Genomic DNA, 27,689 nt, shown 5'->3' with positions numbered 1-27,689 from the left:
TATCAAATTACGGATCATAAAAATAGTGACCGTTCCAGGACATACAAGACTGGAATGTGACCCAAAAGCAGTTTTACCTTGTTATGGAGAGGTCAGCAAGAGCAGGTTTTTCTACAGGAATGCTTTACTATCTGCTCTGTAGACAGACTTAGTCTGCTGTCATTATCAAACCTCTGCGGTGAGCTGTAAGTTAAATCCCTTTCTCTGCTGCTCCACCTCATATGGCATCAGCGAATCAAGTGAGAATCTGCAGCTGCGTCCCCCTCCTCTCCCCTCACTAATGTCCAAAATTTACCATTTTACACCAAATGGATTTTCTTTGGTGATTGAGAACGTTCCAAAATATTTCAGAGAGATCCGGGGACGTGAATCAACCATGTGAGCTTCCTGGTTAAAATAATATAGTAAGTGAACAAAGGAGAAGTTTATTTTCATTTCATAAACAAGTTTATATTGAAAATTGTGATAAATTACAATTAAACATTGCCAATAAAACAGAGCTGTACAATACACAAGTGTCTGCACTCGGTTCTATATACACAATGTAAGAAAAGCAGCATCGCGGCCTGAAAACAAAAATGGTTAATATCAATCCTATACATCTGTCAGTATGTACACTAGATACACTTATGTATAAACTCGAAGGGCACGTGGCCCTTGGCAAGACGTCAAGAAGTTAGAAGAGAGAACAGCTACTAGTGAAGGAAGAATCGATTCTAAGGACTCTGGTCCATCGGCCAGGTTAGTAATATGTGACCGGTGGACAAGGAGGCCTGCGAGTCTCCTTACTTCCTGACTCCTCTTCTGATTAGCTGGGCTGGCGTGATGTCATCATTGTGTCATGACACACAAGAGACATTGCAGTAACCAAAAAAAAAAAAAAAAAGGAGTCAGGAAGTAAGGAGATGGGCAGATCGCAGATTACGGACCTGGCTGATGGCCCGGAGTCCTTAGAATCGATTCTCTCATCTGTATTAGCTCCCTTACCTTCAGTCTCTATAGAGATACTCAGTATCGGTCAGACATGAGGTTACCAGTAGGCAGTCATGTGAGTAGAAGGTTCTTGTAAAGGTCAGTCCGGCCGCCGAGTGCTGATGATTTGGATAAAGAACATTTTTTTATTTTAAAAACATTTTATAAATATTCTATTTAAAAAAAAAAAACAAACAAAAAAAACTTCTGGTTATTAGAAGGGTCTGGGAATAAAAAAAAAATCCAAAAACGACACTCTAATTTTTGGTTCAGACCATTCTGTATTTGTGATCCGCTGTGGACGTCTAACCATATGGACGATCCTGACCTACAAATCTACAAAGGTCGGAGTGTGCGTCTCACGTCGTCAACCGAAGATATTATGAATGAGGTTTTATGGGAAACAGTCAATTTTGCGCTGAAATTTACAATTCCTTTCGTAATAAGTAGAAAGGCCGCCTAGAATTTTATTTTTAAAGTAGTTGATGTCAGGAAGTCCCTGGTACTCAGAATTCATATTACATTTTTACTTAAACTGCTCTTCAAAATCTTGGACATTGTCAAACGTTTCCTGGATCTGTTGAGGTCCAGGTGCCGACACTCCAATGACCACAGAGAGGCAGAAAATCTCCCAGATTGAAGCCAGATTTACTAACTATGGGCCCGATTCATCATTTGCAGGTTTCTTTGTGGGGTTTTTTTTTTTTTTTTAGATTATGTATTTTTTTTTTACTTGTTAATTTCGCTCACCAAACACATCAAAATGGCGCACGCGATTCATAAATTTAGCACAAATACCATTTTACTGTCTTTGCGACTAATTAGTGGGTTTTAGTCATCAGTATCGGTCTTAGCCCCTCAAAGACAACCGATTAAAACTTCTACGGAAGCGTAATTTTTTTCTTACAAAAGGGCAGGTAATTCCGTCCGGCTCAAGCAAAGCTGGGGACCTGCTGACACTTATCATTTGCCGAAAAATTTCTATTTAGAGGCTCAGACATTTTCATTTATATAGAAAACAAGAAAAAAAAAATTCACCAAAAATATAGATTCTCAAAATTAAATTGTGCTCTGAAGCTGCAAAATAAATCGCTATAGGACACAAAATTAAATACTACATGATATACACATTGTCATAAAGGTATCGAACACGAATACTTCAATGTTTAATTATCTTATTAGAAAAAAAAAAAATAAAAAATTCATTAATTTTTTCAATTTGCTTCCAAAATGTGAGCGGGACATTGTAAAGCGCACAAGAAATTAATCTCAATTACTTACAATTTTTACTTTCCAAAAAGTTAATCGTATTAAAAAAAAAACAAAAGTCCTTCAAATTTAAAGAGGGCCCATCACTTCCTCAAACACTCCATGGAGTCATAGGAGACCAAAATGGAACAATTTTAATGTATACGATTAGGAAAACAAAAATGGTTCCTCTTAAAATTTAGTGACAAAAGCTCTAGGCCTTTAAGAAAGCGAGGCTTAAGCCGGGGCTCTCGGCTGTCTCACTATTTGACAGCTGCATGAAGCATCATGCTTTCATCTGGGAGATACCACAGTGAATGGGGAGACTAGGATGGTGCAGCATGGAAACACGAGGAGTCATCTTCATATTAGATCTATTTCGATAAAGAAGATACTGTTTGTTCCTGACTAGAAGACGCACTTTTAAGCAAGTTAAAAAAAAAAAAAATCTTGCTGAAAAGTGTTTGTAAACTTTAAAGTCTCAAATCCGATTTCTCTGTGATCGAGACTTGTGACCAGCTCTACCCTCGCCTACTGTATCCTCACCCATCCCTTGTAGACTGTGAGCCCTCGCGGGCAGGGTCCTCTCTCATCCTGTACCAGTCGTGACTTGTATTAAGATTACTGTACTTGTATGTATTATGTATACTCCTCCTCACTCGTAAAGCGCCATGGAATAAATGGCGCTATAATAATTAATAATAATGTAATGTCCCAATCACTAAAGAGAACTGTGCAGCCACAAGTCTCCCTCTCTCTGATACCGATCTTTCAGTGGAAGCAGGTGATGAAGCTAAATGGGAACTGCATCGATCTTCCCATGATGAAGGTCTGGAAAAACCATACTGTTAGTAGGGAAGAAGATCAAAGTACTTAGCTAGATGTAAGACTTTCCATGATAACAAAGGCATCTGATCAGTCATATGACTTCATGCAATAAGATGACCACTTTTCACCTGGTACTTAACATATATATGTGTACGTCCATGCAGTAATGAGTGTATATGTAAACAGTATAGATGTGTGCAGCATTTCTGTACGAGTGCGCCTAAAGAAAATAGCGTCCGTGCGTAAAAGATTGTAAGTGTGCGGAGGAGCGATGGGTGCAGCAGAGCTGTGCTTGTGTAAGATGCATACTGTGTGTGCAGGAAAGTTGTGTATATGTAGCAGTGCTGTAAGAGTCTGTACGTTTTAGATACAGCTCTGCTGCCTCACAGCACACAGGAATCAATCTATCAGATGGATTCCTGTGTGCCGTGAGGCAGCAGAGCTGTGTGTATCAGATGGATTCCTGTGTGCCGTGAGGCAGCAGGAAGAGAAGCTAGAAACTACAACTGCAAACCCATCACAGCTTCCCCATTAGTGTGTTGCCAGAGACACTGATTTAACCTTTACAAGCAGCTGATTTCTTCCTGTATTGATTAACCCTTTAAAAGCAGACACTCATTTATGTGGGTGGATTATACAAAGTGGGGGGAGATTTTTTTGTGTGCAAATTGTGCCCCTCCTTCCTTCCTCCCCAAAAAACATCTTATAACTTGCAGCATATTTGTAATGTGTGGTAAACACTTTTTGTTGTTAAGTCTGACCTTCCTAAAAGTAGGCATGGCTTACCCCCCCTCAAAAAAAGGGTGTAACACAAATTGACAAAAATTGCACCAAAATTACAGAGCACATTTCTGGCAAAATGTAACACAGCTAATACAGTGTTTCTCTGAATTTATATTCCCTAGCATGATTTTACAGGATTTTGGAATATGCTTGAAATATAAGCCCTACTCCAAAAATAAGTCCTGGTAACAGTCAGGACCAGCGTTTGGGGTTGGGGGGGGAGCTGGTCAAGCGCCCAGGGTCCCCACCATTTCTATTCAGAGGTTAAAACTGCTTAAGAACCATTGGTGGCACCACAGTCCTGTGACCATGATGTCACCACGTTGATTTTTAGCTCAAGAGTACCTGTGGGTTGTTGATCATGAACAAAATGTAAGACATCCTCCAAAAATAAGCCCTATCCCATCTTTCAGAGCCCCCGCCTTATTTTCACAAAAACAGAGTAGTTGATGCAAGTTTAGGCGGTCTTGAAAGAATTGGTCAGAACTGATAACTCTCCGCCGCCATCTTATTACGCGACTAATGAATATTCCAGCTCGGAGAAGAGCTAAGGTTTTGTCCGCTTTGTGTTTTGCGGATATATTTTCAGTGAATTTATGAGGGTAGAGGATTCAATGCCACCGTTATATTCTTCGGACCACGACGGAGGCGACAAAGTGGCCAAATCCTGACAGATCCGAGGACAAGGCTCCACTTTAGCAGATGCTGCACAGAATAAGCTCCCCCCACACTTGGTATCTCCCGGAATCTGATCAGATTTTGCGCCCACCCTGGTAAAGTGAAAGTGACACCTGCCCCTCTGTAATACGGAGGGAAATCATCATCTCGTATTTTATAGACCACATTAAAAAGGGGTGGGACGAGCGCTAAATGGCAGAACGGGGGCCATTGATCAGCAGATCACATGTGCAGCCGCCACTTCATCCATTCCCCATGGGGCTGGCCCGTTCTCTGGCAGCCCCATAGAGAATAAATGGAGCAGCGGTCGGGGTGACCCCCCAGCCTGCCGCAGGGGCAGTAGACCCAAATTGGGCTACAAAGTCCCCGCTTTGCTAATCAGCGCAGGTCAGTGCAGCGGGATAGGCGACAACTTGTTTTCACCGAAATACTCCCTTTAAATACTCTCCACCCCGAAGGAATTGATCTAAGAATGCCTGCACATGAGCGGTTAAAGAAAAAAAAAATTATACTAATTTTAATGTAGTACAAAGGATATAAATAGAAAAAAATAAAAAAAAAATAAAAATTTGGAATCAACCTTTAAAGATTTGTCCATTTTAATGTATTTATTTTAATTCCTTTGTTCTCTTTCTGCACAGGAAAGCAAAGCTATCGCGTCGGCTCTCCGCCAAGCCGACATCAAGTGACCGCTGCAACCAATCACTGGAGTGCAGCGGTGATTCTGATGTAGACTGCATCACCGCTGTGCTCAGCGATCGGCTGCAGCGGTCACATAATATCAATATGGCATCACCATCGCAGCTACATCAGCGAAAATTGGAGGTGGTGTCAGCGGAGAGCAGGAGCGGGTAAGTACACCCGTCTGTTTTTATGCGCAGGAAACGAACAGATTAAAATATAAAAAAACAGACAACCCTTTAAAGATATCACTTCCCCTTCATCAAAAAGGGTTATAAAAAAAAAAAAAGAAAAGAACAAAAAACACGTCACCTATTCCTATCACATATTGATGATATTCTGTGCTGTCACACTGGAGAATCACACGCTGGGCTTCCTACTGTCCTTTTTACTTACATGGCACCTGGGGAGGCAGGAGAGGCGCTCCTTGTGCCTCCTGCCCACAAAACTCACCATCCAAAATCATTATTTTATTTCCTTTAACACTGACTATTTTATAAAGAGTCATTACAAAAAAAAAAAAAATACCAAACTCACAATCCGAACCAACGAGGTTCAGAAGTTGCAGCTCCGCTCAGTAACCGCAGAGAGGATGTGATATATATATAGCAAAAAAAACAAACAACTGGACATAACCGGGCGACCATCGAGCACATGGGCGAGTGTAGACTGCGTCCACAGGTATCTGTGGGGGGAGACGATTTATTATCTTAGTTGAACGCAGCGTTATTTGCAGTTGGAGAAGATGCAGTGGCCTCTCTGTTTGTCTTCATCTTGTGGCTTCTCGGGAAAAATACTTCCGCACGGAGTTTTGCGGCAAGGCTCCATAGTGATGGCTACTCCTACACCGCTACGTCCTGACATCATGCGGGTCACCTCTGTCCATGTGTCCTGTGCCGGATCATAACATTCCACACTGTCCAAGAAGGTGTTACCATCATATCCACCTACAAGACAGGAAAATACTGTCAGAGGAGCAGTATTATAGTAGTTATATTCTTGTACATAGGGGGCAGTATTATAGTAGTTATATTCTTGTACATAGGAGCAGTATTATAGTAGTTATATTCTTGTACATATGAGGCAGTATTATAGTAGTTATATTCTTGTACATAGTGGCAGTATTATAGTAGTTATATTCTTGTACATAGGAGCAATATTATAGTAGTTATATTCTTGTACATAGGGAGCAGTATTACAGTAGTTATATTCTTGTACATAGGAGCAGTATTATAGTAGTTATATTCTTGTACATAGGTGGCAGTATTATAGTAGTTATATTCTTGTACATAGGAGCAGTATTATAGTAGTTATATTCTTGTACATATGAGGCAGTATTATAGTAGTTATATTCTTGTACATAGTGGCAGTATTATAGTAGTTATATTCTTGTACATAGGAGCAATATTATAGTAGTTATATTCTTGTACATAGGGAGCAGTATTACAGTAGTTATATTCTTGTACATAGGAGCAGTATTATAGTAGTTATATTCTTGTACATAGGGGGCAGTATTATAGTAGTTATATTCTTGTACATAGGAGCAGTATTATAGTAGTTATATTCTTGTACATATGAGGCAGTATTATAGTAGTTATATTCTTGTACATAGTGGCAGTATTATAGTAGTTATATTCTTGTACATAGGAGCAATATTATAGTAGTTATATTCTTGTACATAGGGAGCAGTATTACAGTAGTTATATTCTTGTACATAGGAGCAGTATTATAGTAGTTATATTCTTGTACATAGGTGGCAGTATTATAGTAGTTATATTCTTGTACATATGAGGCAGTATTATAGTAGTTATATTCATGTACATAGGGGGCAGTATTATAGTAGTTATATTCTTGTACATAGGAGCAGTATTATAGTAGTTATATTCTTGTACATAGGGGCAGTATTATAGTAGTTATATTCTTGTACATAGGGGGCAGTATTATAGTAGTTATATTCTTGTACATAGGGGGCAGTATTATAGTAGTTATATTCTTGTACATAGGGGGCAGTATTATAGTAGTTATATTCTTGTACATAGGAGCAGTATTATAGTAGTTATATTCTTGTACATAGGAGCAGTATTATAGTAGTTATATTCTTGTACATAGGGGGCAGTATTATAGTAGTTATATCCTTGTATATAGGGAGCAGTATTATAGTAGTTATATTCTTGTAGTTTCCTTACTACATCTCCACATATACACAGAACATCCAGTCCCCTCAGGTACCTAGCACATAGATTTTCCCTTGGTGGACAGTGACCCCCAGCGCACTCCTCCGGTGTGCCATAGGTGACACGAAGGTCCAGCAGTCTCTTTCCACATCATACTTCTCCACGCTGTTTAGCTGGTCTCTCCCATCATAACCTCCCATGGCAAATACACTGGTATCCACCGCACAGGCACCTGCAGAAATGAAATACTGCCATGTCATCCAAATCATATATGTAGTATAGTATTTATCAAATGTCCTTTTTTATCTGCAAATAAGTGAATCTCTACCAGACTGTCAGATTTTTCGTTTTTTTTTTTTTACCATATATAAAAATAGTGAGTGCAGCTCTGGAGTATAATACAGGATGTAACTCAGGATCAGTAATGTAATGTATGCACACAGTGACTGCACCAGCAGAATAGTGAGTGCAGCTCTGGGGTATAATACAGGATGTAACTCAGGATCAGTAATGTAATGTATGTACACAGTGACTGCACCAGCAGAATAGTGAGTGCAGCTCTGGAGTATAATACAGGATGTAACTCAGGATCAGTAATGTAATGTATGTACACAGTGACTGCACCAGCAGAATAGTGAGTGCAGCTCTGGAGTATAATACAGGATGTAACTCAGGATCAGTAATGTAATGTATGTACACAGTGACTGCACCACCAGAATAGGGAGTGCAGCTCTGGAGTATAATACAGGATGTAACTCAGGATCAGTAATGTAAGTACACAGTGACTGCACCAGCAAAATAGTGAGTGCAGCTCTGGGGTATAATACAGGATGTAACTCAGGATCAGTAATGTAATGTATGTACACAGTGACTGCACCAGCAGAATAGTGAGTGCAGCTCTGGGGTATAATACAGGATGTAACTCAGGATCAGTAATGTAATGTATGTACACAGTGACTGCACCAGCAGAATAGTGAGTGCAGCTCTGGAGTATAATACAGGATGTAACTCAGGATCAGTAATGTATGTACACAGTGACTGCACCAGCAGAATAGTGAGTGCAGCTCTGGGGTATAATACAGGATGTAACTCAGGATCAGTAATGTAATGTATGTACACAGTGACTGCACCAGCAGAATAGTGAGGGCAGCTCTGGGGTATAATACAGGATGTAACTCAGGATCAGTAATGTAATGTATGTACACAGTGACTGCACCACCAGAATAGGGAGTGCAGCTCTGGAGTATAATACAGGATGTAACTCAGGATCAGTAATGTAATGTATGTACACAGTGACTGCACCAGCAGAATAGTGAGTGCAGCTCTGGGGTATAATACAGGATGTAACTCAGGATCAGTAATGTAATGTATGTACACAGTGACTGCACCAGCAGAATAGTGAGTGCAGCTCTGGGGTATAATACAGGATGTAACTCAGGATCAGTAATGTAATGTATGTACACAGTGACTGCACCAGCAGAATAGTGAGTGCAGCTCTGGAGTATAATACAGGATGTAACTCAGGATCAGTAATGTATGTACACAGTGACTGCACCAGCAGAATAGTGAGTGCAGCTCTGGGGTATAATACAGGATGTAACTCAGGATCAGTAATGTAATGTATGTACACAGTGACTGCACCAGCAGAATAGTGAGGGCAGCTCTGGGGTATAATACAGGATGTAACTCAGGATCAGTAATGTAATGCATGTACACAGTGACTGCACCAGCAGAATAGTGAGTGCAGCTCTGGGGTATAATACAGGATGTAACTCAGGATCAGTAATGTAATGTATGTACACAGTGACTACACCTGAATAGTGAGTGCAGCTCTGGAGTATAATACAGGACATATCCTAAAGTCACTAATTCTCGTCAGCACACCAGACTCACCGGCACCGCTCCGCACAACATTCATTGATGCTATGCTCCGCCATTCGTCTGTCTCGGGGTAATAACACTCTGCTGAGTTCAGTCTGTTTGTTCCATCGAATCCACCGACTGCGTACAGGAGCCGGTTCAGTACAGCGACACCAACGCCGATCCGCCGTGTCTTCATTGGCGCTACGATCTGCCACTCATCTTTTTCTGGGTCATATCTGCAGGAATTAGGATAAGTATGAGGCTTGGAGTAATAACGATGGCAACAAATATCACAAAAGAGGAGATCACTATCAACGCTGAATAAACAGATTATTGCCAAAAAATCAAAGGATCAAAATCCTATTTTCCAAATTCCTTCACCTTTTTTTTTCCCCCCAAAAAATGACAAAACAGATTGATTTTGATCCAGAAATACGCTGGTTTCATGAGGAACTCGCCGGTCGTCTATGACAGTGACAGGGGTTAATGCCAAGTGTCCTGGTGGTATAGGGTGGTAATGCTAGCTTCCTCGGTGACCTGGAGATGTGCAGAGCATATTTCCAACATCCCCTGTTTTTTTCTGGTGGAGCAGCTTTATGGAGGCTTAGAGTGATGAAAGTGTTAATGCCAGCTTTTCTGATGGCCAAGGGAAGTGGAGGGTTTAATGCCAAATTTCCCTTGTGGTCTTTGTTAGTGGTTTGTTAATACCAACTTTCCCAGCGGCCAAGGTTCATAAAGGGTTTTATGCCAGCTTCCCTAGTGTCCGAGAACAATGTATAGGGCTCATGCCAGCTTCCCAGGTGGCCTAGAGCAGGAGACGGGGCGGCTCATGCCAGCTTCCCAGGTGGCCTAGAGCAGCAGACGGGGCGGCTCATGCCAGCTTCCCAGGTGGCCTAGAGCAGCAGACGGGGCGGCTCATGCCAGCTTCCCAGGTGGCCTAGAGCAGCAGACGGGGCGGCTCATGCCAGCTTCCCAGGTGGCCTAGAGCAGCAGACGGGGCGGCTCATGCCAGCTTCCCAGGTGGCCTAGAGCAGCAGACGGGGCGGCTCATGCCAGCTTCCCAGGTGGCCTAGAGCAGCAGACGGGGCGGCTCATGCCAGCTTCCCAGGTGGCCTAGAGCAGCAGACGGGGCGGCTCATGCCAGCTTCCCAGGTGGCCTAGAGCAGCAGACGGGGCGGCTCATGCCAGCTTCCCAGGTGGCCTAGAGCAGCAGACGGGGCGGCTCATGCCAGCTTCCCAGGTGGCCTAGAGCAGCAGACGGGGCGGCTCATGCCAGCTTCCCAGGTGGCCTAGAGCAGCAGACGGGGCGGCTCATGCCAGCTTCCCAGGTGGCCTAGAGCAGCAGACGGGGCGGCTCATGCCAGCTTCCCAGGTGGCCTAGAGCAGCAGACGGGGCGGCTCATGCCAGCTTCCCAGGTGGCCTAGAGCAGCAGACGGGGCGGCTCATGCCAGCTTCCCAGGTGGCCTAGAGCAGTAGACGGGGCTCATGCCAGCTTCCCTGGAGGCCTAGAGCAGTAGACGGGGCTCATGCCAGCTTCCCTGGTGGCATAGAGCAGTAGACGGGGCTCATGCCAGCTTCCCTGGTGGCATAGAGCAGTAGATGGGGCTCATGCCAGCTTCCCTGGTGGCATAGAGCAGTAGATGGGGCTCATGCCAGCTTCCTTGTGGCTTAGAGCAGTAGATGGGGCTCATGCCAGATTCCTTGTGGCTTAGCGCAGTAGATGCGGCTCATGCCAGCTTCCCTGGTGGCCTAGAGTAGTAGACGGGGCTCATGCCAGCTTCCCTGGTGGCCTAGAGTAGTAGACGGGGCTCATGCCAGCTTCCCTGGTGGCCTAGAGTAGTAGATGGGGCTCATGCCAGCTTCCCTGGTGGCCTAGAGCAGTAGATGGGACGGCTCATGCCAGCTTCCCTGGTGGCCTAGAGTAGTAGACGGGGCTCATGCCAGCTTCCCTGGAGGTCTAGAGCAGTAGACGGGGCTCATGCCAGCTTCCCTGGAGGCCTAGAGTAGTAGATGGGGCTCATGCCAGCTTCCCTGGAGGCCTAGAGCAGTAGACGGGGCTCATGCCAGCTTCCCTGGTGGCATAGAGCAGTAGATGGAAGAGAAGTGCAATCCCACACTTGTTTTTTGTTTGGCTTTTTTACCATGGTCACTAAATGCTAATTCTGCCCTGCCCCTATGAGTCTCCAGGTCATTACGAGTTCACAGACACCAAGCACGTCTAGGTTCTTTTTCTATTTAAGTGGTGAAAAAAAAAAATTCCAAACTTTGTTAAAAAAAAAAAAAAAAAAAAAAAAAAAAAAAAAAATTTGAGCCACCTTCTGACACCCGTAGCGTCTCCACTTTTCGTGATCTGGGGTCGGGTGAGGGCTTATTTTTTGCGGGCCGGGCTGATGCTTTTAATGATATCATTTTCGTGCAGATATGATCTTTTGATCGCCCGTTATTGCATTTTAATGCAACGTTGAGACAACCAAAAAACATAATTCTGGCGTTTTGACTTCTTTTCCTCGCTACGCCGTGTAGCGATCGGGTTAATCCTTTTTTTATATTGATAGATCGGGCGATTCCGAAAGTGTTGATACCAAATACGTGTAGGTTTGATTTTATTTATTATTTTATTTTGAATGGGGCGAAAGGGGGGTGATTTGAAGTTTTATATTTTTTTTCACTTTTGGCGTCCTTCAATAGTCTCTATGGGAGACTAGAAGCTGCCATAAGCCAATCGGCTCTGCTGCATACAGGCGATGATCAGATCACATGTATGTAGCAGAACTGCTGACTTTCTATGAGCGCTGACCACCAAGCAGCGCTCATAGCCATTTGGCACTGCCAACTGTAGAGGTCTCCAGGAGACCTCTGGTTGTCATGCCAACCCATCGGTGACCCGCGATCACGTGATGAGGGTCACCAGAGGGCGGATTTCCGGCACGATTGCTGGAAGCGCATGCTAAATGCCACTGTCAGAGTCTGACAGCGACATTTAACGGGATAACAGCCACGGGAGGATCTCAATTCCACCCGCGGCTGTTCCGGACACGTCAGCTGTTCAAAACAGCCGATATGTGCCGGGAAAGATGTGGGCTCACCGCGGGAACCCACATCAAAGGGCAGGAGTCCGACATCAGCGTACTATTATGCCCAATGATAGAAAGGGGTTAAACAAACAAAAAAAAAAAAAAACACGATGAGTGACCAAAAAAAAATCCTTATGTAGAAGTTTCGTTTTTCCCTTCAACATCCCCCAAAAGTATTAATACTAGTTAAATTCAATGAGTCATCTGTGCCCTAAAATGGTACAACCATAAAACAACCTGTGCAGCAAAAACCAAAGCCGTTATTAAAAGGTACGTCAATGGCTAAAAGAAAGGATTCTGACTCTTGGAAGCCACAAAACCATTAGATAAATCTTGATATCACACATCAATATTAAAATAATTTGATAAAAAACATAAAAAAAATTAACTCCTTGCAAAGTTAACCCCTTAACGACCACCGATACACCTTTTAACGGCGGCAGTTAAGGGTACTTATGCCTCAGCGCCACTTTTTAACGGCACTGAGAAATAAGTGTATAGCGCCCCCCAGAGTCGGAATTTCTCTGAGGTCTCGGCTACCGGGGGTAGATGGAGAAATGGGGGTCCCCCGATTCCCTGGACCCTCCTGCATCCCCCCGGCGTCTTCTTCCAGGAGGAAAGTGGTGGATGCATGCGCAGTGCGGCCGGCACCCGGCAACAATGGGAGATTTTTCCTGTTGGTTAATTTTGATCACTATAATAGACCCTATCACAGTGATCACAATAAAAGTAGTAAATCAAACCCCCCCCTTTAATCACCCATTTTTACTATTAGGGTTAGGGTTGTGGTTATGATTAGGGTTAGGGGTGTGTCAGGGTTAGCGTTGGAGTTCGAATTGAGGGGTTTCCACTGTTTAGGCACATCAGGGGGGTCTCCAAATGAGACATGGCGCCTCCATTTATTCCAGCCAATTTTACGTTCATAAAAGTCATACGGTGCTCCCTCCCTTCGGAGCGCTGCCATGCGCCCAAACAGTGGCTTTCCCCCACATATGGGGTATCGGCGTACTCAGGAGAAATTGCACAACACATATTGTGGTCTATCTTCTCCAGATAACCTTGTGAAGATTAAAAAAAAAAAAAAAAAAAAAAAATATTTAGTTCCAAAGTAAACTTTTTGTGAAATAAAATTGCTTTAGTTCTCGTGAAGCACCTGAAGGGTTAATAAACTTCCTGAATGTGGTTTTGAGCACCTTGAGGGGTGCAGTCTTTAGAATGGTGTCACTTTTGGGTATTTTCTGCTATATTGACTCCTGAAACTCACATCAAATGTCAGGTGGTCCCAAAAAAAAAAAAAAAAATTGGTTTTGTAAATTTTGTTGCCAACTTTTGCCCCTTATAACGTCCTAACAAAATGTATATTTCCAAAATTGTGCTGCTGTAAAGTAGACATGTGGCAAATATTAGGCTACTTTCATACTAGCGCTTTGTGGCGCTGCGTGCGCAGTCCAAACGCATACAAAAAACGCATCAAGAGTTTTGCATGCATTTGCTTATTTTATGCGCATGCATTTTAACCAGTTTGTAGCCGTATTGACTCTTAAAACGCATGCGATTTTAAACGCTGACGTGCGCATGTCCATGCGCATGTCTGCGTTCCCATAGACTGTTATGTGATTTTTTGTCGCATTCCGTGCACACACGTGCGCATGCGTTTTTTGAGACAGGTCGGATGGACCAAAAATGCAACAGGTTGCGTCCGGCGCGCCTGGGCACACACCACAAAAAAACGCATGCACACGAAAACGCATACGAACGCGTGCAAACGCTTGACCATGCGCCCCCATGTTAAAGACAGGGGATCAGGACGCATGTACGCGCACGATGCGCTGCGCTAAAAAACGCTAGTGTGAAACCAGCCTTATTTATTAACTATTTTATGTGAAACCACTCTCTGATTTAAGGGCACAAAAATTAAAATTTGTAAAATTGCAAAATTTTGGCCAAATTTCTGTTTTTTTCATAAATAAGTCACATTGAAGAAATTTTACCACTAACATGAAGTACAAGATGTCACAAAATAACATTCTCGGAATCACCGGGATCTGTTGAAGCGTTCCAGAGTTATAACCTCACATAGTGACAGTGGGCAGAATTGTAAAAATTGGCCTGGTCATTAATTGTCTGTCACTAAGGGGTTAAAATACCTCCTATACAAGCTGAATAATAAATGTTATTAACAATAATGTTAGACTATCGGAATAACAAAAAAAAAAAAAAGTGAAGAAAGAAAAATAACTAGGTCCGAAAGGCGGTTAAGGAGGCACACCGCACTCACCTTTCTACACTGTTGTGGTGAAGACACCCATGAGATCCTCCGACGGCGTAGACCTGTCCATCTATGACGCCGGCGCCGACCCGGTTCCTGGGAACGCTCATGGAGGCACATGGCGACCACTGGTTGTTCATTGGATTGTAGCAGTCCAGTGCGTTCGAGTCCTCGTTGCAGTCAGGAGCATTGTTACGGCCCCCAACTGCGTAAAATAGACCCCCAACGACGGAACCGGCGAGACCACTCCGAGGCAACTCCAAGGGAGCCAAACTGAGCCACTCGCCCTCCATGGGGTTGTAGGCCTCCAGGAAATTGAGGGACTGACGGAAGTAACCTCCAGCCACGTAGATAAACTGAGGAATGTTGGGACTCCTGCCCTGAGGTCTGGTCAGCTTATGGAGAGTGAGGTCCTGGAAGATCTGAGCCAAGTAGTCCTGACAGCGGGTGTCCCCCCTCAGGATCTCACAGCGCTGGAGCTGGAGCTGCAGGAAGTTGGGGGTCAGCGAATGGCAGCGCACCGCCTTCAACAGCGCCTGGATGTAGGGCCGCCGGCTCTCACAGTCGTACTTCACCCAGTTGATGCAAGCGTGGAAGACCTCGGACTCGCAACGCACGTTCAGGTCGTCCCGGCTGATGAGGTTGACCAGTTGACAGCGGGTGAGGTTGAAGAACTCTTCCTGCTTGGACACCTGTGTGAGCCAGAGAAAAACGAGGTGAGAAGAGGACAACTAAGAAATGATGGACGATGGCAGATCGATAACTATCAAGGATGATCAGTAATCGTACACTCGATCAGGGCTGGTCAACCATTCCAGGAGCGACTAGAGAAACGCAACACAGCACAGCCTAAGGTGCCGGCTATGAAAATAATAATACCGCCATAATACCAAACTAAGAAATAGTGAAACACTAATATCTAACAGTGTTTGACATCGAAGAGTACAGGCCTAGAATACCACCACTATACGGTGTCTGAGCTAAATAATACCGCCATAATACCAAACTAAAAATAGTGAAATGCTAATATTTACATATCTGTGCTACACAGTGAAGAGTACAGCGCCTGAGAAATACCGCTATACAGTGCCTGAGTCTGAATAAAGAAGGCCTTGATGCAATTGCCCCTTTAGGTCCTGCTGTAACCAGGTCTGGATTACGAAACGTGAAGACCCCTGTAATTAATCAGCTGGGTATTGCTAGGTTATCCCATCACAAAATGGTTGGTAGTGGTCTTGTCCTATGGACCCCCACCAATATACAAGATGAAGGGGCTGTTCTTCCGGCCCCATCCACATGAATGGAGCGGCGCTGGAGGCCTTGCACAGTGGGTGGTCGGGGGGCCGCTGGTCTGTAGAATAGGCGACAGTCCCAGAGGGCAGAGCCCCACAGACTATAAGGCGATGGCAAATCCTAACGACACCCATGAATCCGCGTGCGTTTTGACCCCAGGGTGACAATGGCCCATAGGGGGCGACATATATACTTCCCGGACTTAGGAGAAATTCTATCAACTCGGAGCGACAATATGAAAGAGCCGCAACGCAAGAGAAAACACTCAACCCACAGCAAGCAGAGGTCTGAAGAAGGTGCAGGAGTGAAAGGTGCAGAAAATGAGAGAACGTAAAGGACGGCCTATAATGACATACCGCAGAGCAGCGTGACTTTGCACCTCACGTCTGCCGCTGCTGTTTTTCTTGGTATAATGATTATATAAGTGACCCTGGCGAGAGTGCACATTCCTGCCCGGGAGGAGGCCGTGACTCAGCGAGACACAAGGACGTGTGACTTATCCAGTATAACGTCTCCGCGCGCTCATCGCTGCGGATGATTGACACCGTTATCACACACGGCCGATCAGCTACAGAACCCATCTCTGTGATGTGAGTGCAATACCAGATACGGCCTGCATGTGACAGTGGCGCCTTTCCTCCAATGATCCCCTAACTGCAGGGAGGGGGTTCGGTACTTGAACTCCCCATTTCCTGCCCCCGTGTCCCGGACTTGGGTAAGGTTTGGTCCCAATATATCGGGCACCAGATGATTCAGAAGTTTTTTTGTTTGTTTTTTAACTTCTTGTAGCGACTTCCAACCTGAGACTCAAAGGCTTTGGGAAAACTACAAGTCCCAGACATTTCCTACCCACTATAGGTAGTCTAGCAAGAGTTAGAGAAAAACACAGGTTGGAGCGCCCTCCTGTGGCAGGTAAGAGAGGTGATGAATAATGCCGCCATACGTACCAGGCATCCACAAGGCACGTCTGATTAGGTCTATGGCATTAAGAAGGCAGCTGGTAGCTAAGACGACAATGGTCGCACACAAGACACCAAAGGAATGCAGAGCGAAGAACCGGCAGGACGACGCACCGAGCACATCACTCAGCTGATAAGGACTCGGCAAACTCTCTATTCTTAGTTCTGGGAAACATGCAAATTGCACCGTGGATCTAAGTTCTTGGAAAGAAACGAGAGACCTCGAAGGAGAGATACAGCAACGCACAGCGCCTCCGAACACAGCGCGGCCCCGAGAAGGCTCCTATCACCTCCAGCACTCCCGCCTCTCACACAGGTCACCAGAGAAAGCTCCGCACAAGGGAACAGCAGGACTGCACCAGAATAGTGAGTGTAGCTCCGGGGTATAATACAGGATGTAGCTCAGGATCAGTAATGTAATGTATGTACACAGTGACTGCACCAGCAGAATAGTGAGTGCAGCTCTAGGGTATAATACAGGATGTAACTCAGGATCAGTAATGTAATGTATGTACACGGTGACTGCACCAGCAGAATAGTGAGTGCAGCTCTGGAGTATAATACAGGGTGTAACTCAGGATCAGTAATGTAATGTATGTACACGGTGACTGCACCAGCAGAATAGTGAGTGCAGCTCTGGGGTATAATACAGGATGTAACTCAGGATCAGTAATGTAATGTATGTACACGGTGACTGCACCAGCAGAATAGTGAGTGCAGCTCTGGGGTATAATACAGGATGTAACTCAGGATCAGTAATGTATGTATGTACACAGTGACTGCACCAGCAGAATAGTGAGTGCAGCTCTGGAGTATAATACAGGATGTAACTCAGGATCAGTAATGTATGTATGTACACAGTGACTGCACCAGCAGAATAGTGAGTGCAGCTCTGGGGTATAATACAGGGTGTAACTCAGGATCAGTAATGTATGTATGTACACAGTGACTGCACCAGCAGAATAGTGAGTGCAGCTCTGGAGTATAATACAGGATGTAACTCAGGATCAGTAATGTAATGTATGTACACAGTGACTGCACCAGCAGAATAGTGAGTGCAGCTCTGGAGTATAATACAGGGTGTAACTCAGGATCAGTAATGTAATGTATGTACACGGTGACTGCACCAGCAGAATAGTGAGTGCAGCTCTGGGGTATAATACAGGATGTAACTCAGGATCAGTAATGTAATGTACACGGTGACTGCACCAGCAGAATAGTGAGTGCAGCTCTGGGGTATAATACAGGATGTAACTCAGGATCAGTAATGTATGTATGTACACAGTGACTGCACCAGCAGAATAGTGAGTGCAGCTCTGGAGCATAATGCAGGATATAACTCAGGATCAGTAATGCATGTACACAGTGACTGCACCAGCAGAATAGTGAGTGCAGCTCTGGGGTATAATACAGGATGTAACTCAGGATCAGTAATGTATGTACACAGTGACTGCACCAGCAGAATAGTGAGTGCAGCTCCGGGGTATAATACAGGATGTAACTCAGGATCAGTAATGTATGTATGTACACAGTGACTGCACCAGCAGAATAGTGAGTGCAGCTCTGGAGTATAATACAGAAGGTAACTCAGGATCAGTAATGCATGTACACAGTGACTGCACCAGCAGAATAGTGAGTGCAGCTCTGGAGCACAATGCAGGATGTAACTCAGGACCAGTAATGTATGTACACAGTGACTGCACCAGCAGAATAGTGAGTGCAGCGCTGGGGTATAATACAGGATGTAACTCAGGATCAGTAATGTATGTACACAGTGACTGCACCAGCAGAATAGTGAGTGCAGCTCTGGAGCACAATGCAGGATGTAACTCAGGACCAGTAATGTATGTACACAGTGACTGCACCAGCAGAATAGTGAGTGCAGCGCTGGGGTATAATACAGGATGTAACTCAGGATCAGTAATGTATGTACACAGTGACTGCACCAACAGAATAGGGAGTGCAGCTCTGGGGTATAATACAGGATGTAACTCAGGATCAGTAATGTAATGTATGTACAGTGACTGCATCAGCAGAATAGTGAGTGCAGCTCTGGAGTATAATACAGGATGTAACTCAGGATCAGCAATGTATGTACACAGCGACTGCACCAGCAGAATAGTGAGTGCAGCTCTGGAGTATAATACAGGATGTAACTCAGGATCAGTAATGTAATGTATGTACACAGCGACTGCACCAGCAGAATAGTGAGTGCAGCTCTGGAGTATAATACAGGATGTAACTCAGGATCAGTAGTGTGAGTATTTGTGGGTCTCCAGTTGTTTCAAAACCACAATGTCAGAATGCCCCGTTGCCCAGAGCTATGCTGGGAGTCGGAATTCGGCACCATCTGGAGACCCAGTGAAAGGTCGAGGTCTCTTACTAGGTAACCACTATAAACCCTGCTTGAGCTTTACAAAATCAATTCGGGCTGAGGGCATCATCTCTGCTGCGAGTTTATAGCCCCACTACAACCTTTATACTCCTCGCGTCCCCCGCTCTAGCTGCATTATTGATCTTCCAGGACTTTTCGTACTGACACAAGGAGGCCAATTTGTGCTTCTTTGGCCCGGTCCGATCACTGGTGTTATGTGACCCCTAATGCTCCCCACCGAGGTGGGACCCCCACGTTACAACAGGGACCAACTGTATAACACGGCACCCACAGTGTCTGGGCATGATATACCCACCATGGTGCCCAGTCCATAAGAATAACCAACTAATAAAGAGTCCGGGCCTAAGTAAGGGACTACTGCTCTCTACAGACAGCCGGCAACCTGGGCAGCAAATCCCTTTATATTTAAAGTCTCTTCTAAATTCTGACATTCTTTCCATTTACCCGACCTGGCAATTAGATGACAAGACAGAATGCCATCACTTCCTGTCCCGGCAAAGACCCCCGGAGCGGCCTGTTCTGGAGTGAGGAGGTCACAGCAAGTCGTTATTAGCTCTTTTTATTATTATTTTATAATATTACCTGCCATTTGCAAAAAAATAATTGATGTTGAAAACCCCTTTTTAAGGCCTGGCCATTAAGGGGTTAACAGTGGTAATCCATTACAGCCTGTGATCCGTTCACATACACCAGTCTGGTGACCGCACAGTTAGTTCCTCCGTCAGTCACTGACCAAACCGCTGATTCAGTGATTGCGGAATACACACGAGACTGTCACAAACCATCCGCAAAGCCTCAGGTCAAACAATATGGCGGCTTGTAACAATGGGAGCGGCGGCTGCTATACGTTCCCAGGATCCCGAGAAGAACACCGCAGACCAAGGAGGGACCACCGACGTCCTCATGTGCAACAGATGCTTCCGTGTAAGAGAGGAAAGTAGAACGTGGCTTTTAAATAAGGTTTTGTTAAACACGGTAGGATGAGCACGGAGAAGTGGCGTGCTGGGAAGCACAGGCGGGGGCGTCGTCCGGGCCCCCCGGGAACGCACGACGGGGCGAGTGTTCCGTCCGGGCCCCCCCCGGGAACGCACGGTCTAGGCCTCCCTTTCCAGAGTCTGGTCTGTGTATGAGAGTAGGAGTATGGTCTGATGGGGTCTAGTTTTCCCACTAACAAATTATAAGACGATTTGTTATTAACAGTTTTACAATGTTGTGAAGAGTTAGGAAGGAACACGACGTTCTTTGCCCACAGACCAGGGTATGAGAAGCGCTACACTTCACAATGAGCCCCTTTTCTAAAAAGTTCATTACTTCATGATCATTAGGGTCCGAAATCTGCAGCAACCCTTAAATGAAAGTATTTGGGGGAACTTTGGTCTGTGGCTAGGACAATACCGTTGCTGATGGCCTTACCTCTCCGAAGTGCATGTATATGTACTCCCGGGCCTTCTCGTGCAGCTCCTGGCACCCGATCTGCTCGGCAAAGCTTGCGATCCCGATGGCATTACTTGGGTCCAGTTGCTGGATGAGGAAGTCACAGCAGGCCTTCACCACACTGTCCATCTGATACATGACCGCCCCGTTCATCACGTGGATGACGCACTTTTCCCCCACCGAGATGCTAGCCGTGTAGGCGAACTCCAGGAGTCGTCCCATGACCTTGGGGTGTATGCCTTCAATGGTCACCGTCTCCATGCCGCACTCCCTGAGCCCGTTGGTAAACATGGCTCTGAAGACGGGGCTGCTGGACGCCAGGACGATTTTATGGGCCACGAAATCCGCCTGGAACTCATTGTACTTGACCCGCAGCGTGACGTCACACAGCTGCTGCCCCAGCCTCAGCTCGTTCATGATCTGGAACGCCTGGTTGGTGTGGTCCGCCAGCGAGTAATGAAACTGGCGGTTGCCATTGCTGTGTGAGGGCGTCACTTCAGCCTGGCACTCGGTGGCATACATCCCCGTCGCGCTACCAAACGCTCCTCAGTTGCACATTATCCAGGGAGGGGAGGAGTAAAAAAAAAAACGAAAAACTTGTTTGACTTGAGAGAAGAAGCTAAACTACTTGTCCGGAAAAAACGGCCACTGGGGTAACGCAATTACAGAATGTTCCAGCCTTACTCCATCCTGTCCCAGCCACCATTCCGCAGATCAGCGCTGGACACCCTGGACATTGTGCTGGGAAACCCTAATTCCATATCAAAGTGCCTTCACTTATGGCGCTGCAAAATCCAGCTAAAGAAAGTCTGACAGCGCGCCGCCTAGTTCATTCTTCGTTTGATACCTGGAAAGGAAGAAAAAAAATGAGAGTCATTATATTTGATATGTACCCCATACTATGTGTCCGAGCAGGCAACTGTCCTCTGTTATCAACCACTGCAGACTGGAGAGGACGACAGTGACGCTGGAGACTCATCACACTGTAACCTGCTTTCACCCGTTCAGTACCGGACACAGTTTCGGTTTCTCCCAAATAGTTTTACCCTCTTTCTTATGATAGTTGGGGCCTAATTTTCACTTCACACACATGCATATATCAATACATAAGACAATATATAAGATAACACAAGTAATCACAAAATGCAGTTTATAAATTATTAATTATTATTATATTATTATTATTGAAAAAAGAAATCCAAACCTATAGGGCCCTGTGTGAAAAAATGACTGTCCCCTAAACCTAATAACTGGTTGGGGCGCCCTTATCACTTGTTTACGATAACTGGCAGGGATTTTGGCCCACTCACCTTTGCAGAATTTTGCAATTCAGCCACATTGGAGGGTTTCCGAGCATGATCCGCCTTTTTAAAAAGGTCAGGTGTTATGATTGGGTCACCGAGGAGGAAAGCAAGACCAAGTTAAGCCACAGAAAACCAGAGAGGTTGGTAACTACACGGATTGCAGACCCCTGATCCTATCCACACAACTAGCAGTAGCCGTGGAGCGTACCTAAGATGATCCTAGATGCCTCGACACAGCCGGAGAACTAAATAAACCTAAAGCAAGAAAGGGGAAATCTAAACTGCCCCGGAGCAGACCCCAAAGGAATAGATAGCCCCCAACATATATTGTCTGTGAGACAAGATGAAAACACAAACACAGGTAGGAAAATAGACTGAGCAAACGATGGGGCCCACACTGACTAGACAGGACAGGAAAGACACTGTCTGCAATCACGCCAAAAAAACCCTACAAAATGTCCAACACAACTGATAGCAAAATACTGAAGTCACTAGGCTTCGCCCACTATATCAGCACTCTGGTATATTCTGAAAGCAGAGCAAAAAGAGGCCAATCTAATAAGGGACAAAAACAAACTGGCACAAGCAGTAGCATAAGGATGGAAATTCAGCGCAGCCCCAGACGGGGCTGGCTGACCACACGAAACTGAAATAGACAAAACCAGATGTAATGTGAACAATAGCAAAAGAACACTTAGCTGAGCATGCAGGGACTGAGCTGGAAACTAAGACCGCAGGAGGCAGGAAAAATCACCAGCAGGGATAGAGGGAGTCGGCTGTCTTAAATCCAGTCAGAAACTCCCAATGTCTAATCATCCTCCTCATTATCAGGTGGCAGGCCTCTGTTAATTAGATCAGCTCCATTACCTCCTGTAACCACCAGAGGGAGCCCGGAAAGAGAACTCGCGACCCCTCTGTCAATACAACCATCTCCACTACCTTCACCAGCAACCAGAGGTAGGCCAGAAAGTGAATTCACAACAGTCAGGACTTTGACTAGGCCACTCCAAAGTCTTAATTTTGTTTTTTCTTAAGCCATTCAGGGGTGGACTTGGTGATGAGTTTTGGATCATTGTCCTGTTACATAACCCAAGTGCGCTTCATCTTGAGGTCACAGATGGGCGGACATTCTCCTTCAGGATTTTTTGGTAGACATCAGAATTCATGGTTCCATTTACGATGGAAAGTCTTCCAGGTCCTGAAGCCATATGGCGACCAATTTAGGGCACCAAGCTCAGTTGCTAGGCACGGACACCCATTCAGGGATGGTCAGGGGTAGGGACCAATTTATCACATGCACATAATATTGCTGAGGCAGCACATCCGTCTCTTTGTCTACCAATTCTTGTGGCTTCATTTTTAGAGGCTACTTCGTCTAACAGATGCTTGCATTTTCTGGGATTAGGCCCGCGGTGCGGTGTCAGTGTGCCTTTCTTATTTGGAACAATGTATGTTTTTGGGAACCGACCAAGTTTTTTGACTAGACTAGTTGTTACTAGGGGCAGCCGTCGGTGCGTGGGGCGCCACATTGCGTCCATAATAGCGTGCCAACCTCCGCAGCCAGGAAGGGGCACCAGCTAGGGAACAGCTAAGGGCAATTTACACTAACGCTAGTCACACTCGCCATCCATTTTATCATTACTGGCCAGGTCAGACTACTCTGCCCCCATTGGGGTTTAACGTTTTGTCTTGATGTTTTCCATTTTGTGATTACTTTTAACAATAATATTAAAGGTTACTCTTTAACGGGAAATCCTTTTGTATAGACCACTAGCTAATGACCCAATATTTTTGATAGTCAGATATGATTGTGTACCAAAAGACGGCATACCCCTTTAGATACCCTGGTGCAGTTTAATCCCCCGCTCTAAGCTCCTGTCAGTGGCTCCTGGCTCTCCCACCTGCACTTTACCTTTCACGCTTCTCCTGACCTCCCGCAGTGAAATGTCACTCACCGCATATCTCCTCCACCAGGTGACAAAGTCTCACTCGCTTCCTCCACTCTGCACCCGCTCACCTCTGCTGCATCTGCTCTTTTAGTGACTTTTCTAGACAGTAAAGTCAGAACACAAATTGCTGCAATTCTGTAATTTTACGTCCCGCCCCCCCTCCCCCGGTGTGTGAACCTTGTCCTGCCACAGGGCACGACTTTATGTACAGGTTAGTGGAAAAGAACTTACCCCCCCTCCTACTTAAAGGTTTGTTTGTTTCCCGTAGATGAGCGCAGCACCGTCTACCTGTGCCCATTTACCACGTGGGCACTGTCTGATGGCTGCACATGCCCTGGCGTCATTCTCCTGCCACAGCTCAGGACCACCCCCCCCCCGGCCTCAGCCTCTCCTCACTGCCCCCCCCGCATCAGCCTCTCCTCACTGCCCCCCCCCCCCCCGGCCTCAGCCTCTCCTCACCGCCCCCCCCCCCGCATCAGCCTCTCCTCACTGCCCCCCCCCCCCCCGGCCTCAGCCTCTCCTCACTGCCCCCCCCCCCGCATCAGCCTCTCCTCACTGCCCCCCCCCCCCCCCCCCGGCCTCAGCCTCTCCTCACCGCCCCCCCCCCCGCCGGCCTCAGCCTCTCCTCACCGCCCCCCCCCCGCCGGCCTCAGCCTCTCCTCACCGCCCCCCCCCCCCCCCGCCTCAGCCTCTCCTCACCGCCCCCCCCCCGGCCTCAGCCTCTCCTCACCGCCCCCCCCGGCCTCTCCTCACTGCCCCACCCGCATCAGCCTCTCCTCACTGCCCCCCATCAGCCTCTCCTCACTGCCCCCCCATCAGCCTCTCCTCACTGCCCCCCCATCAGCCTCTCCTCACTGCCCCCCCATCAGCCTCTCCTCACTGCCCCCCCATCAGCCTCTCCTCACTGCCCCCCCATCAGCCTCTCCTCACTGCCCCCCCCCCCCATCAGCCTCTCCTCACTGCCCCCCCCCCCATCAGCCTCTCCTCACTGCCCCCCCCCCCCATCAGCCTCTCCTCACTGCCCCCCCCCATCAGCCTCTCCTCACTGCCCCCCCCCCATCAGCCTCTCCTCACTGCCCCCCCCCCATCAGCCTCTCCTCACTGCCCCCCCCCCCCCCATCAGCCTCTCCTCACTGCCCCCCCCCCCATCAGCCTCAGGCTCTCCTCACTGCCCCCCAGCCTCAGCCTCTCCTCACTGCCCCCCCCCAGCCTCTCCTCACTGCCCCCCCCCCAGCCCCTCCACTGCTCCTCCTGGCACAGCCAGTGTCTCCTCTCAGCCCCACTATTATTAACCCTGGCACCGCCAGCATCTCCTCTCAGCCCCTCCACTGCTCCTCCTGGCACGACCAGTGTCTCCTCTCAGCCCCTCTATTACCCCTGGCACCGCCAGCGTCTCCTCTCAGCCCCTCCACTGCTCCTCCTGGCACCGCCAGTGTCTCCTCTCAGCCCCTCCACTGCTCCTCCTGGCACCGCCAGTGTCTCCTCTCAGCCCCTCCACTGCTCCTCCTGGCACCGCCAGTGTCTCCTCTCAGCCCCTCCACTGCTCCTCCTGGCACCGCCAGTGTCTCCTCTCAGCCCCTCCACTGCTCCTCCTGGCACCGCCAGTGTCTCCTCTCAGCCCCTCCACTGCTCCTCCTGGCACCGCCAGTGTCTCCTCTCAGCCCCACTATTATTAACCCTGGCACCGCCAGCGTCTCCTCTCAGCCCCACTATTATTAACCCTGGCACCGCCAGCGTCTCCTCTCAGCCCCACTATTATTTACCCTGGCACCACCAGCGTCTCCTCTCAGCCCCTCTATTACCCCTGCCACCGCCAGTGTCTCCTCTCAGCCCCTCCACTGCTCCTCCTGGCACCGCCAGTGTCTCTTCTCAGCCCCTCCACTGCTCCTCCTGGCACCGCCAGTGTCTCCTCTCAGCCCCTCCACTGCTCCTCCTGGCACCGCCAGTGTCTCCTCTCAGCCCCTCCACTGCTCCTCCTGGCACCGCCAGTGTCTCCTCTCAGCCCCTCCACTGCTCCTCCTGGCACCGCCAGTGTCTCCTCTCAGCCCCTCCACTGCTCCTCCTGGCACCGCCAGTGTCTCCTCTCAGCCCCTCCACTGCTCCTCCTGGCACCGCCAGTGTCTCCTCTCAGCCCCTCCACTGCTCCTCCTGGCACCGCCAGCGTCTCCTCTCAGCCCCTCCACTGCTCCTCCTGGCACCGCAGTGTCTCCTCTCAGCTCTTCTATTATTACTCCTGGCACCGCCAGCGTCTCCTCTCAGCCCCTCCACTGCTCCTCCTGGCACCGCCAGCGTCTCCTCTCAGCCCCTCCACTGCTCCTTCTGGCACCGCCAGTGTCTCCTCTCAGCCCCTCCACTGCTCCTCCTGGCACCGCCAGCGTCTCCTCTCAGCCCCTCCACTGCTCCTCCTGGCACCACCAGCGTCTCCTCTCAGCCCCTCCACTGCTCCTCCTGGCACCGCCAGTGTCTCCTCTCAGCCCCTCCACTGCTCCTCCTGGCACCGCCAGCGTCTCCTCTCAGCCCCTCCACTGCTCCTCCTGGCACCGCAGTGTCTCCTCTCAGCTCTTCTATTATTACTCCTGGCACCGCCAGCGTCTCCTCTCAGCCCCTCCACTGCTCCTCCTGGCACCGCCAGTGTCTCCTCTCAGCCCCTCCACTGCTCCTCCTGGCACCGCCAGTGTCTCCTCTCAGCCCCTCCACTGCTCCTCCTGGCACTGCCAGCGTCTCCTCTCAGCCCCTCCACTGCTCCTCCTGGCACCGCCAGCGTCTCCTCTCAGCCCCTCCACTGCTCCTCCTGGCACTGCCATGTAGCTGGCCCCTGTGACACCAGGCCCCTGCAGACAGGTTGTGGCCCCATATGTCGCCGTCTCCTCCCAGCAGTGACCTGGCACCTCAGCCTGCTGCCCTGTGTGCCGCTTCCGCCCCGTCCTCCCAGCTCCCCGTACAGTCCCACTCCTCCTCTCACATCCGGCTGGCCTCTGCTCTATGTGCCCGGCGTCTCCTCGCTGACACGTCCCTGGCCCGGCTCCCAAGCCCCGGATTCTCACCGTCTCCGAGCGCTGCGCTCCTCCGCCCCCGCCATACTCCGAGCAGTCACCGTGACTAAGCAGCAGGACCCAGCAGCGTCACAATAAGAAGGGGCGTGGCCTCTGCGTCACAGGACAGACACGTGGGCGGGGGGCTGCGCGTCACAACACACAGGAGGGCGGGGCAGTGAGGGAAGCGCACTGATTGGCCAAGACGGACAGACCTTAGAAATATTGTGGAAATGAAAGTTCATTCCAAGCGGCTAATTCTCCGCGGATGTGGCTGCCGGTGTGAACGGTGTCCTGCCTGTGACTGCCGGTGTGAATGGTGTCCTGCCTGTGACTGCCGGTGTCCTGCCTGTGACTGCCGGTGTGAACGGTGTCCTGCCTGTGTGAACGGTGTCCTGCCTGTGACTGCCCGTGTGAACGGTGTCCTGCCTGCGACTGCCCGTGTGAACGGTGTTCTGCCTGTGACTGCAGGTGTGAACGGTGTCCTGCCTGTGACTGCCGGTGTGAACGGTGTCCTGCTTGTGACAGCCGGTGTGATCGGTGTTCTGCCTGTGACTACCGGTGTGAACGGTGTCCTGCCTTTGACTGCCCGTGTGAACGGTGTCCTGCTTGTGACAGCTGGTGTGATCGGTGTTCTGCCTGTGACTACCGGTGTGAATGATGTCCTGACGGTGTGAACGGTGTCCTGCCTGTGACAGCCGGTGTGATCAGTGTCCTGCCTGTGACTGCTGGTGTGAACGGTGTCCTGACTG

At 47.9% G+C, this 27,689-nt stretch overlaps 1 protein-coding gene across 1 annotated transcript; it reads right to left on the bottom strand.

The window, feature by feature from the left end:
* Window positions 1–409: 409 nt before the first annotated feature.
* Window positions 410–27,095, bottom strand: KEAP1 (kelch like ECH associated protein 1). Its single transcript, XM_073587574.1, has 6 exons — window positions 26,950–27,095; window positions 20,632–21,499; window positions 14,581–15,263; window positions 9,258–9,463; window positions 7,420–7,596; window positions 410–6,137 (listed from the first exon to the last, which is right to left on the bottom strand). Exons 2-6 carry the CDS (start codon window positions 21,172–21,174, stop codon window positions 5,917–5,919), a joined length of 1,830 nt encoding a protein of 609 aa, XP_073443675.1. The 5' UTR covers window positions 21,175–21,499; window positions 26,950–27,095; the 3' UTR covers window positions 410–5,916.
* Window positions 27,096–27,689: the final 594 nt, after the last annotated feature.

Source organism: Dendrobates tinctorius, unplaced genomic scaffold (genome assembly GCF_039654945.1).
Source record: "Dendrobates tinctorius isolate UK_male_01 unplaced genomic scaffold, ASM3965494v1 ptg000099l, whole genome shotgun sequence".
Classification (NCBI taxonomy): Eukaryota; Metazoa; Chordata; class Amphibia; order Anura; family Dendrobatidae; genus Dendrobates; species Dendrobates tinctorius.
This window is presented reverse-complemented; position numbering and strand designations above follow the sequence as displayed.